Source organism: Alosa alosa, chromosome 6, assembly GCF_017589495.1.
Source record: "Alosa alosa isolate M-15738 ecotype Scorff River chromosome 6, AALO_Geno_1.1, whole genome shotgun sequence".
Taxonomy (NCBI): Eukaryota; Metazoa; Chordata; class Actinopteri; order Clupeiformes; family Clupeidae; genus Alosa; species Alosa alosa.
The window spans coordinates 1,757,894-1,775,202 of NC_063194.1; the positions used below are offsets into that span (position 1 = coordinate 1,757,894).

At 46.7% G+C, this 17,309-nt stretch overlaps 1 protein-coding gene across 1 annotated transcript; it reads right to left on the reverse strand.

Moving 5' to 3' along the window:
- Positions 1-2,082: 2,082 nt before the first annotated feature.
- On the reverse strand, positions 2,083-11,532 carry metrnla (meteorin like, glial cell differentiation regulator a). The gene is made up of 4 exons (XM_048246281.1): positions 11,119-11,532; positions 7,559-7,941; positions 3,465-3,524; positions 2,083-3,095 (listed from the first exon to the last, which is right to left on the reverse strand). The coding sequence occupies exons 1-4, from the start codon at positions 11,214-11,216 to the stop codon at positions 2,782-2,784; spliced, it is 855 nt and encodes a 284-aa protein (XP_048102238.1). The 5' UTR covers positions 11,217-11,532; the 3' UTR covers positions 2,083-2,781.
- Positions 11,533-17,309: the final 5,777 nt, after the last annotated feature.

The following is a 17,309-nucleotide window of genomic DNA, read 5'->3' on the forward strand; positions in this document are numbered from 1 at the left end:
CTCTCACTTCTTCTCTTGTTCCCTCCTCTCTTCTCCTCCATGATTATTCTGCCCCCCTCCTCTCCTCCTCTCTTTTCTACCATGTCCTTATTCTTCTCCAGTCCTCTCCACCCCTCTCTCCACCTCTCTCCCCCCCTCTCTCTCCCTCTCTCTCCCCCTCTCTGCTCCAAGGCTGAGGAGCGTTTCCTGCCTCAGGCCGGGTTTCGTCCCCAGTGCACTCTTTTGGGTCAAGGGAGGAATGATGAATTAGCAAATGATGTTTAGGTTTCCATCTGATACCGTGTCGGTCGTGTGTGTTCAAGAGAACTGCATCCCATTATGCGGATCGTGATGAAACTGGGGAATGTCTGTCCACTCCCGTTTCCTACTGTGCCAATAGTAGACCACTCTCCAAAAATATATTGTGATCTCTGCCTAAATAGTCTCAGCCATGCTGTCTTTTTTTGGAATACATTTACTCGTGAAAGGTAAATAAAAACGGATAGAGCTCCTCAAATGAATTCAAGCGGTGAAACAGGAGGACGTAAAAATGCACTAAGACGCACTTTTCTCCACCAGCTGGGAGACCTTCAGATGCGTCCCAGCAGCTGTTTCTTTCTTTCTTCACCTCCAGACAACAGGGCTTTGGCTGTTCTGGAGGCCTTATTCAGACAGTGGTTTTGAGGCCCGATTCGGTGGAGATGGAGAGCTCGGCCCCGTCGCCACGTTCCATGTCTCCCCCCTTCTCTGGGAATTTTTTTTCTCCGCCGTAGAGCGCCCCAAGAGAGAGGGTTTGCTGCGCCGCAGTGTTGCCATAGGAACTTTGTTTGCATTTCCCACTGAGTGATTCCGGGGCTACTGGCTTTCAGCTGGAATTCAAACTCTCAAAATTGAGCTCGCAGGTCGGTCTGGAAAAGTAATCGTCAGTCTGCGCGTCGTCTTATTGGAAGACATTTACGGGGACGTTTCCGTCTAGTGAAAATTGTGCATGCAGCCAGGGGAAATACTAGGGAGTTGTCTAAACCCAAAGGCTTGAGGACAGGGCTGCACTGGGCACAGACATCCTCTACAGCCAATTTATGCAGATTTTATCTGGGCTTTTTTGTGTTTTGTTTTAACCTTGAGACAAGAGGTTTCCTGGCCATTAAAATCACAGAGGTGAAGTGCACAGTCGTCCATTTTGTGCTGCATCACAGAGCCCCATTGAGCGTGCTCCCGGGTCTCTTCTCCCTCAGCACACCCTGCCCGCACTCCCACTAGGCTCACGTTGAAACAAAGAGCCCTTTGAGCGTGACCTTGACAGATCACTTCCCCGCGCACCATAGGAACCGGTGCAGAGGAATCCGCTCAGTTCGGTATCCATCCAACAACAGATTATCCCTAAAGTAGAGATCATATATTTCATGAACCAGTGGCATCATGAACAAAGCGGACTGGTCATCACAGTGGTCATCTCCTCAAGGCCAGGGTGAAGTTAGTGGGATGATTAATATTTGCCAAAAACAGATAGATAGCCTATGTTTTACTTCAAACAAATGGATTAATGTAATTGTGTTCTTTTAAAAAGCACAAGAATTATTGTCAGTTTATTTTGGCCTACAATCCAATCAAGATGAGTCTGGCATGGTGTATGGATAATGATATTTCAAAGTGATAGTGTTATTATTAGAAGCCAAATGACTTATGCCTGGTTCTCTCAGAGCAGATGGAAATGCCTCTGTTTTGAGAGCAATTTCATCTAATTTGCAGTGACAGCCTAGAGAAACAAATGTCCGAGTGAACATTCAGGGGAAGGCAAACTTCAACAGGAGAACATTGAAACCAGCTGCCTAGTCTTTCCTAACTGTCTCCTGCCAATCACTGAGGCTGTGACTAATGTTGAAGGTTCATCAGCACTACCAAAGCTTCTGAGAACAAAAAAAAAATTCAGTGTCATTTCTGCTTAAAAGCACCATCACTTATCAAGCACTTCTCTAAAATTGTCAGGAAATGCGTGGTTTGAAAGGAAATTGCAAAAGGATATATTTTTACACTTCATGCAGATTCATGCTTGTGGTGATGGTTAGAGTGATAATGACAACATCAGGCACACAGACTTCCAAAAAGGTTTTGTTTTTTTTAATCTCTGGAAGGTAACCGTTACAATTTAACAGCCTGAGGAATAATACAGACTGAAATTGCACTTCACAACTTTTTCCTTTCTTAAAAAAAAAAAAAAAAAAAAAAAAAAAAAAAAAAGGCATCAACTCGATACATTTCTGTCATAAGAAACAAACAGCAAAAAAACAACCAAAAAAAACTGTACATAGAAGCTTTTTACAAAGCATTTGGAACTCTCCATTTCACAATGCTCTTTCACATTTTTACTTCTTTTTTACACTTTTTACAGAGTCTGCTACATTCTCTTCTCACATTTAGCTGTGGAAGTGCGATCAATGAGAGAATGACTGTTTCCACTTTTTCTTTTTAAAAAAAAAAGCAAAGGCATTTCCACAGTGGATGGCTTTGCAAGAAGTCCGACATCTCGTCACATTTAAAAGCCGTAGCCTCTGCCGTGCTAAGCCTTGAGCCAGCATCTGAGGAGGCTACTGGGGGCACTTGAGTCTGTCTCTCCTCAGTGCTCCACACGGTCCTCAGTGCACTGGAGAGGCCGCCTGGGCTGTCTGTAGGGGGAGTGGGTCCCTCCCCCCCAACCCAAGTCTTCCAGGAGAAGCCCCAGCTTTGAGCTCTCAGGGGCCTGAGACGTGCAAGTAGGGGTCTGGGGTTGGGGTCGCGGGGTCGCGATGGGTGTGCTCTGCGGTCTCAGTCCGTGTCCACGTGGCACGGGTTGGTCCCCAGTCTCTGCGCCTCCCGGTACGCCGTCAGGAAGTCCTTGTAGTGCGGCATGCAGCCGAGCCACGCCTCGCCGAAGCGCACCGTGCCTGTAAAGAGGAAGTCGCCCTCGCCAGGCCTCACGCCACACTGATGGGGCATCTTCACACGGCCAGTCCAGCGCTTGGCCCGCCCGCCCCCCGACACAAACACCCGCGTCTTCTGCCGGAGCAGCCGGCTCAGAGACACAGTGACTGAGGACCGCTCCTCCTCCTGCTCCACGCTCACAATGCTGCCCTGGGCCACTGGGAGAGGGAGAGAGGGAGGGAGAGAGAGGGTGGGAGAGAGAGAGAGATGGTTTCATTTCAATGTTTGAATTGTGTCCATTACTGCGATTTTGTTATCACTGTTTGTATTGTGTTATTGCACTGTAACTTTGGCAACATAGCATGAGTCATGCTGATGAAGCAACCTTGAACTGAAAGGGAGGAGAGAAGGGAGGAGAAGATTGCAGAGAAGAGAAGAGCTAAGCTGATCAACAGCCGAGTTTCTCCCATCACCTGGTGATTTAGCAAAACCAACAAACCACCAGGTGTGTGTGTGTGTGTGTGTGTGTGTGTGTGTGTGTGTGAGTGAGTGAGTGAGTGTGTGTGTGGACTGTGTCTAGGCCTTACCGAAGTCGCTGGTGCAGACGGCCAGGAGTACCTCCGCGTCACTGCACGGCTGGCAGGGGGCTGTGGAGAGAGAGCAGGGGGCAATTAGTCGGGTAATTTCACTGCTGGAAAACACACTGCTAAAGTCATCAGCAGCAGGAACCCCCCACCCCCCACCTCCCCCAGCATATCTGAGGCAGCTAACTCTTCTCATTAGAAAACAAACGATGGAAGTCAATGTGAGCTTGTGACCCCTTCAAGCATCCACTACCTCTTAAAATGCACACAGAAGACAGCCACGTGTGCCTCAACACACACACACACACACACACACACACACACACACACACGCCCGAGCGGTGGTAATTAATTTCTCTGGCGTGTGGTTATTTATTTACACTGCAGAGGCAGACCCGGCCGTCATGACCCACTGGCTTCCAGTTAAACACAGAAACCCAGCAGTGGAGGCCTGCAGCACACAGCCGCTCGTTAAACACACAAACACACACACACACACACACACACACACACACACAGGCTGAGGGCCACTGGCCAGCCCCAGGGGACACCTTTCAGAGAAGGAACTCCTCACACTCACACACACACACACACAAACACAAACAAAACAGAGTATGACACACACACACACAAAATAAAACTTTTACACAAACACAAACATCGAACAAATCACACTCACGTACACACACAAACAGTTTTAAGAGTTTAAACACATACACACACACAAACACAGTCATTCATTCAAACTCCGACACACACACACAAACTCAAATGAGAACCAGCTGGGGTAATGGATACAAGACCCCGGCACTGTGACTAGCACACTCCCAATGGGACCAGTAGCACGAGCCACTCTCTGATCACGCAGCCCTGGACTGAGGGTCCGCTATCTGACCAATGAGAGAGACAGAGTGAGAAAAAGAAAGAGAAAAGCTTTGTTTAGAGGAAGTCCACCACTACTTGATCTTGAGCTTGCCCAGATCTCGACAGCAATACTTTCACACAGCAAAACTAACCTCTGGCTTCCACCCCTATGCTTTTTGGCATATGTGTGTGTGTGTGTGTGTGTGTGTGTGTGTAGGTCAGTGGTGGTAGGAAAACTGAACAGCCCAGCATAGACTATTTATAATTCCCCCAACCCCAATTCTCCCTTGATCCAGCAGTGTTAGCGAGCCTGTGTGTGTGTGTGTGTGTGTGTGTGTGTGTGTGTGTGTGTGTGTGTGTGTGTGTGTGGTGGGCTGGGGGGTAGCACTCTAAATGAGCCCCTTCATGTCCGCCCTGTGATGAGTTGACTCAGGTGGCTCACAGACAGGGGTTTATTAGCGCTGGTGCGGTTTTCCTCAGCTGCAAAACTGCCCCGTGGGGCAGGTGTGGAGGTATGGGGAGCAGTGGGGTGGGGTTGGGTGGAGTGGGGTGGGGTTGTTGGGTGGGCTGGGTGTTGCAGAATCAGCAGAAGACTGAGAGGGAAGAGGAGAAGGCAGTAATCCCCGACAAATGGGCTGATCCACCACACCCCAAACCCCTTCTTAACCCCCCTCCACCCTCTGCTTTGTTGGTTCAGGTGGTCAGTGCCCTCGCCCCAGCTAGAGAAACAAAAATCCACCCCAATGACCAACCAAACGGCGATGATGCATAATTTTTTTTTTTATTAAAAGCAGTCGGTTAAAGGCTTTCTTTTCTTTTCTTTTTTTGAGTAGCCACAACGTTTGTTCTCTGATGCCACTTTGTCCTGCTGAGCTGCTGAGCTAGATAACACTCATCCTCAAAAGAATTTTCATGAGAAAACCGTCAAGATTGCAAAAGAGCAAAAATAATAACGGAAAAACAAACATGGCGCAACCCCGAACACAAACTTGGTTTGGGCCAACCATCGTTTCATTTCCCAAGAGCTGTGTTGGGGTGTGTGAGTGGTGTGTGTGTGTGTGTGTGTGTGTGTGTGTGTGTGTGTGTGTGTGTGTGGTGGAGAGAGCAGGGCTTAGGTCAGCTGCTGTTGCCACATACACAACCAGTGCAACACCACCGGGGTCAAAGGTCACCCATCCACAGCGCTCAGCTACGGCCGAAACCGAGCCGCCATTCCATGACCAGATGAGACGCCCGTCTCCAAACACCTCAAAGCGGCACCCCTGGCTCCTTCAGGCGGCCTGGGCAGACATTGCCCTCCACGGTAAGAACATCAAACCCACGCTATGAAGGCCTCCTTAAGATGTTTGTGTGTTTTTTTTTTTTTGGTCTCCCTTTTTGGTTCATAGCTGCGCCCGGCTCACATGTCAGTGGGACATGACAAGAGGGAGTGGGGTTGGGGAACGGGGGGGACCACAGGAATGGGCTGGCATCTGATTCAGCAGCCCGTGCCGGCCCCACATTAACGCAGCGCAGGCCGCGGGCCTGACCACTTCAGAGGTGCGAGGGGAGAGAGGTGGAGCGTGGGGCGGAGAGGTGGGGAGGGGGAACCGTCTCGTCCCCTCCCAACATCTGGGCCCAGATGCATTCCCCACTAATGGAGTCAAAAACTCACAACATAATGGCTATGGCATGGCATCAGAGAGGGAGGAGGGAGGAGAGAACGAGAGAACAAGAGAGGAAAGGAAAGGAAGGGGGAAGGAGAAAAAGAAAGAGAAAGATGAGAGAGGAAAGAGGAGGACGGGAGAGAGTGAGAGGAAGAAAGAGGCCAAGACAGAGACGGAGAGACGGTTGAGACGGGAGGTGGGGGCAGAGGGGAGTAGCAGAGCGCAAAAGAGTGGAGGGAGAGTGGAGGGGTAGAAAGAGAGGAGGATAGTATATCCTTTCCACATCTGGCCTCTGACACATTCCTTGGTGATGGGAGGGCAAGTCTATCCCAGCAAAGTGGGTCCAAGGCAGAGAAGTTGGAAGATGGAGCGAGAGAGAGAGAGAGCGAGCGAGAGAGAAAGAAAGAAAGAAAGAAAGAAAGAGCAAGAGAGGGAGAGAGAGAGGGAGTGAGAGAGAGAACAAGAGCAAGAGAGCGAGAGAGAGAGAGAGAGAGAGAGTGAGCAAGCGAGAGTGGTCATCTTACTGATCCTAGCCATCACGTCTCTGTCTGTAGGCCTGCCAGCAAATGAGACACAGACCTGAGGAGGCTTGCCAAGGACAGGCGTGACAAGACCCACTGGATTCAACTACAGGTCTACAAACCACAAAGCCACCGGGTCCACACGACTCCAGAACAGCCCTCATGGTCTCCCTGAGGCCCTCACCCCCTCATCCTCACCAGCTCTTCACTTACACCACACAGCCCGTCTGCTGTGTAGAAGCCAGGGTTTGCACCGTGAGCCAGCATCCATGGGCCAGAGAGGGATATGTGAGCTCTTAAAGAACAGTAAATAAAGGGTGGAATGAAAAAAGCAGATGTGGGAAGATGGGTTGCTCTGCGTTTTGGGGAAATGAAAAAAAAAGTGAGAAAGGCAGAAAAAAAAAATAACACACATGCACGTATCTGCACTGCTTGAGGCCATGAGATTTTGGCAGGTGCACAGCATGAAAACAGAAAAATTATGTTTTTGTGAGTGAGGCAACGTGTTTGACTGGGAGCCTCCATGCAGTACAGGCCACTGGGAGGGGGGGGGTGCTCGGTGTCCAGGCTCTCCGGGGGTGACTCGGCGTGAGCTGAGCTTATACGTCATCAGGGAGGGGGGGGGGTTGATCTGACCTTTCTGATTCGGTCTCAAAACAAAACCACATTCGGAGAAACAGCAGGTCCGTTTGGAGTGAAAATAAGGACACCGAACTTGGGGAGAATGGGAACCAGGGGCCTCGGCTTCAACAAAAGTGGGAGAACTGTCAGTGCTTGTGAGGTCTTCATAAAAACACAAAGCGCATATGTGCACACTGCACGGTATGGCAAAACAAGATTTGTTGAAGATTTAAACAACAATCATAAAAAAAAAAAAAAGAAGGAAATGGATCAAATGAGTAATAGTCTATGGGGGAGATACTGCAACTACCGATCAGAACAGTATGAGTCATCCTCATCCGTTATCAAGCATTAGAAGCTGGATCCACACACACACACACACACAAGCACACACACACACACGGTCTGACGTTAATCAGTACTGGTGTATGAAGTGGAGACCTACCGGTGAGCGAGTTGGTCCTGGGCAGGTCGGCGACCAGCTCGTACTGGAAGGCGGTGATGCGGCGGCTAATGTCCTGGTGCAGCACGGCCTCGATGAACACGGCGCCCTCCTGGATGCTGAAGCAGTGGACGCGCGCACCCGCCTGTTCCTCCTCCCGCAGCAGCAGGCGCAGCTTGCCCGACCGGTCCAGGTAGATGTTGGTGCCGCTGGACTCGGCCGAGGGCTTGATGCAGACGGAGAGGCGTGCGGCCGCCGGCGACATGGTGTTGGGCCGCAGGTTGACGATGATGGCGCCCGTCGGGTAGATCCACTCCAGGGAGCCCTGCGAGCAGCGCAGATATACCTGCTCCACGTCCCGCGCATGGCCTTCATGGGTCAGACCACTGGGGGGAGAGGGTGGCATTAAGGGAGTGGGGGAAGAGAGAAGGGGAAGTGGTTAGGACCTGTCAATCAACCCTCAAGCACAAAGGAGGCCTTCACTGCTTCGCTCGCTTGACAATGACTGAATGGCTGAATTAATAAAGTGCACTCTTCCACCGAACACCCCAAAAACACACACACACACACACACACACACTCCCAAAGGATGGCCACAATAAGTCAGGCAAAAGTTAATGTTGCCTTGAATTCTTATTGTGAAAGATTTAAATAAAACATGGTGTTTCAGTTTTAAATGGAAAACAAACAAGACCAGGTTCACTCAACTTGTGTTTTACAGCTACCATCCTACTAATTATTAATTAAGATGTAGTGATTTCTATTCCCTTTTTTGATGGAAGTTGGTTGTATCCACATCACTAACATGAGCTGTGGAATACTATAGGCTATGGTCTTTTAAACCCTGAACCACAGTCTTAGGGCAAACAGGTGCTCTTTGACCATAGGCAAGTTCCAGCTTTAAGATAGATAGATATACTTTATTGATCCCTAGGAGAAATTCAAAGAGTTTAACACACATTGACACATTTCCACGCGTGCCCTATCCCTGCTAAATGCCTCCTCTGACCACTGACTACATTCTCTACTTAGAAGTGCGAATCAGATCTGTATGGAGCTCGGCCATTCAAATGCTGAAATTCTCCCAAATACAGAGACTGGAAAAAAATGTCAGTTTCACTTAACTTGGCCTAGGGAGAAAAGACTCTGCTTCAAAGGAGGCTTTGAGCTTTAACGTAATTGTTAAGAGCAGTTTGCGCCTGAACTGACTCCAAGCTGAACCTAATGCCAAGGAGAAGGCTTTCTCTGAGGGCAGAATGGAGAAGAAAAAATGCAGTTAATATTGTTTCACGCAAGGTGTTGAGGCCCACGCGCAAGACCGCCTGCATGACCGATCACGTGCAGGCCCAACTCCATGGATCTCCACAGACTCCGTCTCACTTTCTCTTTCTCTCTCTCTCTCTCTTTGCCTCTGCCCTTCTTTCTCTTTCACTGTCCCAATCCCTCTTTTTCTCTCTCTCTTTGTTGGTGCCGTGTTCTTCTTTCGTCACTTTGGCAAAGGCACGGCCTGGCACAAAGCCTTGGAGAAGCTATTTGAAACAGAAGTCAACATCCAGGGACGCACGGCACGGTGTGGCACGGCTCCGGCTCGGCTCTGGCGTGGTGCAGAAACAGTAGCCGGGAGCCGGCGGCAGGCAAGTGCAAATGCAGGTCACGCAGTGCACCTCGCAACAGCTCTTTTCAGACCAAGAGGAGGAAAAAAAAAAAAGATGGGGGGGGAAGCGCTCAGGCCGGGCAGCACTTCTGTCTCTGGGCACGGCCTGCACAAAAGACCCTCAGCTTGCCCTCTACCAAACTGCACATCATCTGGGGCTTTCATTTATTTCATTTTTGTACCCCACCCACCCAATTTTAGGGCGAGGGGGGCAAGGTCCAAAATCAGCCATCTGCCTCCCATTGCCACCCACAACCCCGGCGGTTAGGGCTGCTCCACAGAAGGGACGCCCCAACTTCAAACTGGAAATGGCTCCAGGCGGCGGGAGAGGGCAGCGTGGCGGACTCTTAAATCTTGCACTGGCCTTCTAAAGCGGGACATGTGCTGCCGAGCCGCACGACAGGCCTCTTGCCAATGCGTCTCTAATTATGTTTTTTTTTTTAAATGCATGTTTTTTTGCATTGCAGTAACAGTAATTAGCCTAGCTGCTAATTAACAACAGATCATTGGTTCAGCCTTTCAACACATCATGCTCTCTATGGCCCTGGGGTGAAAGCTCATCACCACAAGCTTTTTCTAGGTAGTAGGCCATTTTTAATACCTCTATTGAAAATGTCATTTCAGAACAGGTTAGATTTTAAAATAAATATGTGACCTTTGTCAAAAGTACAACAGCTGTATTTGAGAGTTGATTCATACATAATTTGGCATTTGAATAGCAATTAGGATACCAATGTTCAGTGTTTTCTACACAATACATAGGCCTGTTTAGATTTTATTTTAGATTGTATTGGGTCTACTACGCTACTTTTATATGGATCTGACTGTCATGGGTTTTCAATATGAGCAAAAGAATAGATGATAAACCTAAAATCATAAGAAAATGCCAAACAACATTTCTTTGAGCCTCTTACTAATTAAATGTAGTCTAGTTCTAACATAGTTCGAATCTTAGAAAATATTTAACGTATAGTGAGCAAAGATGTAGGCTACGTCTGAAAAAGACTGATACTTTATCTCTTGCCAAAGTTTACTTGGTTCGCTCCCTAATCAGTGCAGCCCAGATTTATGATAGAGCGAGGGTGAATTCGATACTTTGCGGAGAACCGCTTCTACATTTTGGCAGAAACTAAGCACTTTCAATAGTTTCACAACAGCCCAAGCTTGCACTGAGAGTTTCACTGGCCAAGGTCAATTATTTTACCTTGCGGTTCTTTGCAAATGGACTTGCTGTTAGGCCTACCGTCTGCCTTGCCGAGGAGCAAGTCAACTTACCACAAGTGATAACTAAGTAGGCCTACATTTCACAGGGATGTATTTGTTGGGGGGCATTTTCCGTGGGTTCACGCATGTAATAGCCTACTTAGTCCACAAGCAACCTGTACGAAATTAAATGAATAGCTTAAAATCAGGCTACTCATTCATTACGTGCACACAACCCACGCATGTTGCACATTCATAGGCTTCAAATCAAAATGCAAATATAAAATACAAATGCAATGTGTTTGATCAACGTAATTTTCCAGCATTCTTCATTTATTTCAGGACTAGACTGCACGTTTGCTCGAACTGAATGGTTCTTAGATGCCACTCTTAACAGAAAAAAAAATGCATTTTCACTCGGGAGAACAACCGGACACAGCAACGTCAGTGTAGTTTCAATAAATCATGGAGCAATATTACGTGATCTCCTCTAAGGGCAGAAAAGATCTTCAGGAGATTATTAAGCATATTTATTTGCAAATGGTATTGCCTTTTATTCTTCACAAAAGGCAGGCAACTGTGAAAAAGTTAAGACTACAGCCTGATAAACCGTGAATGAGTAGGCTACCTCTCTGTTAAAGTTAAGCAGTGTATCTGACAGTCCGTAGAAGAACAGTCGTCTAAACAAATGTAAACTGTAACTTACCTTCCTCTCCAACTACACTGGTCACTGGAATATTGAGAGACTGCTATCCGACATAAAATCAGAGCAGATAGTAAAAACGCCAAAAACGGTGAGAGCATGTTTGTCCCACCGTCTTTCCTCGCCAATTCGATAGTAGGTCACTTGGAACTCAGGTAAAAAATAATCCGTTTCCGCAACTTCACCTACATTGTGTTTCCGTATACACATAAAATTAACCAAGACCTAAACTGTTGGCTATTAGTTTTCGGTAAACCGTTTTAAAATATCTAGAGTTACTTCACATTATGTCCGTTCACCTACGATGGCACTTCTGAGTTTGCGTTCCTCAAAAGCGCAGTGAGTAGCCTATCTTCTCGACTACTCAGATTCCACCAAACGTCACAGGCTCAGCTGACGGACAAAGCACGCTTGCGCACAACCACATTTCGAAGTGTTTGAGACTGGCTTTGAGGTTAAACGAGAGGGCACAGTATTGGTCACTCCTACTATTCGACCACTCTGGCTTTCACTTTCCCTATATAGAAGCAAGACAGCTGAAGACACAAGTTTGAAATCTGTTGCATCTGTGATTATTTTATCACTGGCTTAGGCTACAATTTGCTTCAATCTGAAACTTTAAACAGTAGGCCTAGATCTAACTTTTATCAAATAATACTTTTAATTTTATTTTTTATATATTTTTGTATGATTAACTCATCAACTCATTCAGGTAGAAATAAACCTGTTGGATAAAGATCTTTTAATCTGTTTTTTGAGGCTGTACCAATGTTTTGCCAGGTAGATAGATTGACAGAGAGGGAGAGAGGGAGAGAGAGAGAGAGAGAAGAAGGGAGAGAGAGACATCTTGTTTTGATTCGGGCTGACACATCTCTAGATGCATGTTAGAACAAGATCTCTGTAATCACTGACACCTGCACTCTTACACCTGTTGGAGGTCTTAGGGCGTGTGTGTGTGTGTTGTGTGTGTAGTGTATGTGTATGTGAGAGAGTGAGAGCGATAGATAGAGAGAGAGAGAGAGAGAGAGAGAGTGTGTGTGTGTGTGTGTGTGTGTGTGTATAAAACCTGTGAAAATGTCATTACACAAGATATGAGTCTTTTTTGTGAGTGAAGAGGTAGGCTAACATTTCCTGTTTTCTCAGGGTTTCAGTTGCAATGTAGGCCTTCTGTATGTTGCAACAGAAAAGGGCAGATATGGCAAAACTGTGTGGCCAGAAATTAGAGAGAAAAAGTTAACAGTCTGTGGTTGGTTTGATGTAATTCGACCATATAAAAACACAAAGTCACTGGTCAGTTAAGACTTGTATCAGGCCCGGAGAAGGATTTTTTGTTTGTTTGACTTTCCCCATTTCAAATGTCCTGTCCTCCTTCTGCTTTCATTTCTCACCTGGCATGTTTTCTTTTAAAGATGGTTGTCAGCTTCCAATGTAGACCATGAACAAAGAATTTGGCAACCATGCCACCTTAACCCCAGAATTCATGGCAGTCCAAACTATCCTTAGGCCATTTTTAAGCTTTTTCCAAGCCCATTATGAAATCTGTATCCACTTGCAGGGTGTGCCTGTGTGTGCGTACTGTATGTGTGTGTGTGTGTGTGTGTGTGTGTGTGTGTGTGTGTGTGTGTGTGTGTGTGTGTGTGTGTGTGTGTGTGTGTGTGTGTGTGTGTGTGTGTGTGTGTGTGTGTGTGTGTGCGTGTGTGTGTTAGTGCAAAGGCTTTAGCAGAGTGTCATTCATATGGCCATGGTGTATTAGCTCTTAATGCCTTCAAGCTGTCCGCCTCGCTCCCCAGAACCAGTGTGTTCATGCCGGATTCCCTGGAACCTCAATAAATCCCGGTGATCTAGATCTCCAAATCTCAGAGGAGGAATTTGGGTCAGAGCGTTCTTTCATTTAAATTTCTCTTCTAAGGGGGCACTCACCCGGCAAGTGGGGGGACTCAACATGTCATAAAAGGGGGTGCAGTGAAATTGATTTCAGCAGAACAGAATATTTAAAACAGCCACCACAACGCATATGAGCACAGATGGAATGACTACTGAAGAATGTTCAGTGTCTCTTCAGAGTGCGTTGCACTGTACACACATGAAGACAAAAACCTATAAATTCCACTTCAAATTGTAATGTGATTCATTAATGTAATTTAGTGCTACCTATATATTTACTTGTTAAATGATTTGTTATGATCACTTTCTGTATAAAAAAATAAGTGGAAAAAACTGTGTGGGCAAAAAAAAAACAACAACAATTAACAGACACATTCAGCATATATAATTTGTGAAATCATTTTCTTCTTCATATTATTTTGATAAATGTATCCCCAAATGTGTGTCCCACCCTCTCCTCCAGGGACGAGATTTCACAGTTTGCTTTGAGCCTTGAGGCTCAGCGACCCTCCCTTCAGTCACAGCATGGCAGGCCGCTACAGTGGCCTGAAAGGGGGTCAGTCAGAGGGTGCTGTGATGATACCTGGCAGGCATGAAGGGCCCAGCATGGGTGCAGAAAGTCCGAGATGCGGCCGCAGGCCTCCAGTGCCGGACGGCTTGACAGAGGACGCGCTCTGTTTTCACTTACCCAGCAAAGTAGTGGCCGTCCCATCATCAGGACAACACGGCACGGCAACCACACAGGGACCTACCCTGTTTTCGGTAAAAGTTTGGTGAATCATAGTTCTTGGAACTGGCATGCTTTTTAATTTCCACATGAGACATGATGTGATGTGATGTTGTGTGTGTGTGTGTGTGAGAGAGATAGAGACAGAGAGAGAGAGAGAGAGAGAGAGAGAGAGAGAGAGAGAGAGAGAGAGGGAGAGGGGGAGGGGGCAGACATCAGTGTGGGTGTAGTTGACTTTCCTGCTCTAACAGTGCAATTGTGTTCCACATTTTTTTGGCCTCTCATTGAGCTCTCTACTTTATAACACTTTTGGTCTCCCATTGAGCACTTCACTTTATACCATATCTAATATGATTTCTGGTTTAACTTGATTGGCCTTCAGAGAGCCGGACTATATTAGCCTACAGATTTTTCAACCGGATCAGGTACTAATTTCATTTTCCCTTGCCACCAGAAGTCCACAAAAGTGACCCAATGGGGCAGCCGTGGCTTGTAACCGGAGGGTTGCCGGTTCGAACCCCGACCAGTAGGCACGGCTGAAGTGCCCTTGAAGGCACCTAACCCCTCACTGCTCCCCGAGCGGTGCTGTTGTTGCAGGCAGCTCACTGCGCTGGGATTAGTGTGTGCTTCAGTTCACTGTGTGCTGAGTGTGTTTCACTAATTCACAGATTGGGATAAACGCAGAGACCAAATTTCTCTCACAGGATCAAAAGAGTATTTATACTTATACTTACTTACTTATACAATATCCAAATATGAGAAGAAGAAGAAAATGCCACAACTATAATTCTTGGTGTTTATACGAAAAAGTAAACATTTTGCACACAAACAGCCCAATGAATTCACCCATGCAGCAACACAAACAGCCACTCACTTGACTCCGCAGGCTTAGTTTTGTTTCAAGAAACTCCAAGACTACTTTCTTTCCTCATAAGCAAAGAGGAAGAGAAAAAAGGGGTAGAGCAGCAGAAAGAGAAAGTGAGAGAGGCTGTGGGGGCTTCCGAACAGTTGGTTCATTGTGCCCCCCATCTTGTGAGTTTACATTTCCACATGGCTTTCTCGGAGGAACAGTCAACAAGCAACTTAGATCACAATAAAGAAAAAAAAAGAAAAAGAAGAAAAAACTACAGAGCATATGTGATCCAAGGCCCCATGCTCTGGTTTTTCACCAGGAACCCTTCTGAGAGGCCCTTTCAGTAGGTCACATAATGCTGGAGGTGTTGGGCAAACATCCATGGCAGAGATTGTTTTTTGAACAAATCTCCCATCTCCTTGAAATGAGATTCCTTTACCAGAACCTCCATGGTTTGGTGTTGGCAGGAGAGAGGGCCACCATTACCAATGAATAAACAAAGAGGAACATTCCAGAACCTCCTGATATGTGTGTGAAGTTATATAATATTTTATTAAAAGGATATCTTGACTTAGGAAACCAAAATTTCATAGCATGACCACATACTGCTTTTTAGCCAATGAGTTATTTGGGATTCAGACAGGTCTACCCTCCCATCGAGTTCAAAGGCTAGTATATATTCCTGTTAGGCCGATTCCTTAACATGTTTATGGTTCAAACAACTATTATCTACTTTAACAGTTGTGTTCTGCTTCGGTCACAAAAAACTAGAACCGGTCATTTTAGAGGTCTGCAGAGGTCATACAGGTGGTTCCACACCTGTCCCATTCACTCCTCTGTTACAAAAGAGTGATGACAGGAAGACAGCTGGAGCTGAGCTGATTTGCAGGTTTCTTTAAAAAACACGGTAGTTTATCAAGTTGAACTGAAAAAGAGGCCTTTTTTTGTTCTGACTCTTTTGGACCAGAGGCATAATTGAAAATATTTGAAATTCTCTTCTCTGGCGAACTGCTTGAAACCTTCCCCCAGTCTCTTGCAAAAGTATGTCCGGCCTCATAGCAATTTGCCCAATGTGATTTTAAATATGCTTCCTGAAGCCAATGATGTAGTTAGTCTGGCATATTTGTCATGTGATGGGACGTTCTCATACAATGCAATGATGGAAAGAAATGTGAGCTACCAATCAGTCGACACCTGTCACTGTGATTGATGTGTAGTTGTTTTCATTCCCAACCAAACTTCCCCTGTTGTCTCCCAGTGGTTCAATTGTGGGCTTGCTTCAACAACAGAATTAGATGTAAATGTTTTGTATTTGCTTGACTTTTGGAGATCATGTGTCGTAGAAAAATCCGGAAGGGGATATTGTGTTCTTTCGCCCCAAAAATCTCCTATATATATTTAAACAAACTCTCAGCATTGCTTGGAAGGCTGCGACAAGCACACATTTTTAAGGAAATGCCATAGACTGCAATAACTGCTCGGAAAAAGGAGTTCTTGAACGAGCCACTCCGCAGCTATTAAGAGACATTCCTGAAAGCTTTACAGGCTTTGCTACATTTTTCTAAAGGCGCACACTGGCGAGAGCTGGGCAAAAAAATTGGACCTCTTTTCAATATCATTTAATTTCTTGGCATTTTGATAGGGTATCTTTTCTTCTCCTGATGAAAACTGGGGAGGGAGAGAGAGAGAAAAGAATGGTCCACAGAGACTGCTTGTTCTTTGCCAAGGTCTTACAAAACACTTATTTCTCTGTCCGTTGTCCCTCAGAAGAAAACAACATGGACATGCCAAGACCTGCAACCAAATATGCGTCATGGCGATGAAGAGTGACAAACAAGGAACCTGTTCAGTTTCTCTGCCTCACTAGAATCATCCTCAGGTCATGACAGAGGGCCAGAACCCCCCCAGGTGAAACAGCAGCCATTTTGAGTGTCCCAGGTGCCATGGAGAGAGAACTAAATAACAGCTGCCAAAGCGATTTGTGGATGAGCACACACTGACAGATACAGACCCAGTTATGTTACAGTTTCAATGTTGTCTTTTTGCTTCAGGTTTTTATTGTACTATTCTTTCTTTCAGCAGTTTTTCTCTTTGTCTGTCCTTTCATTTAAATTTTTTGTTATTTTACATCAAGTTGATTGATCTTTCCCCTTTTCCCCTAACAGATAGGCATCATTGTTCATCTCTTGGTGTGATCTCAAAACCCGTACCGAAGCACTATAGTTATTTTCATTCCACTGACAGTACAAGACAACACAGGCCTGAAACTCTGTGCCTCGGGAGAAAATCAATCCTTTAACAACACGCCAGTGGAAGGGACGACCCAAAAACAACTGTGTACATGTGCTGGGTTCTCGCGGGAGAGAGAAACACGCACACAGCCGGTAACCCACGGTAACCCACACCCCATCATCGCAGCGCCGAGGGGTCACGACCTGCGCGGGAGGAGCTGATAGCTCTGAGACACTCGAGCTAGGGGCTCATAAACACGGCGCTCTGTGACAGAGGGTAGCAGGGGCCCGCTCGCTGACTGACTGCAGCATGGAACCTGAGAGGACTGCCGACGGATCACGCAGGAGGAGTGAGGTTGAGTGGGGTGAGGCTGAGAGCGGTAGGGGGTGGGGTGGGGGGTGTTGTTGAGGTTACGTGTCGTGTCGTGTAGTGTCCTTTGTACTCCGGCTGACCCAGCCCCAGTGCGGCTTAGCTCAGCTTATAGCGTCTCGCGCGCTC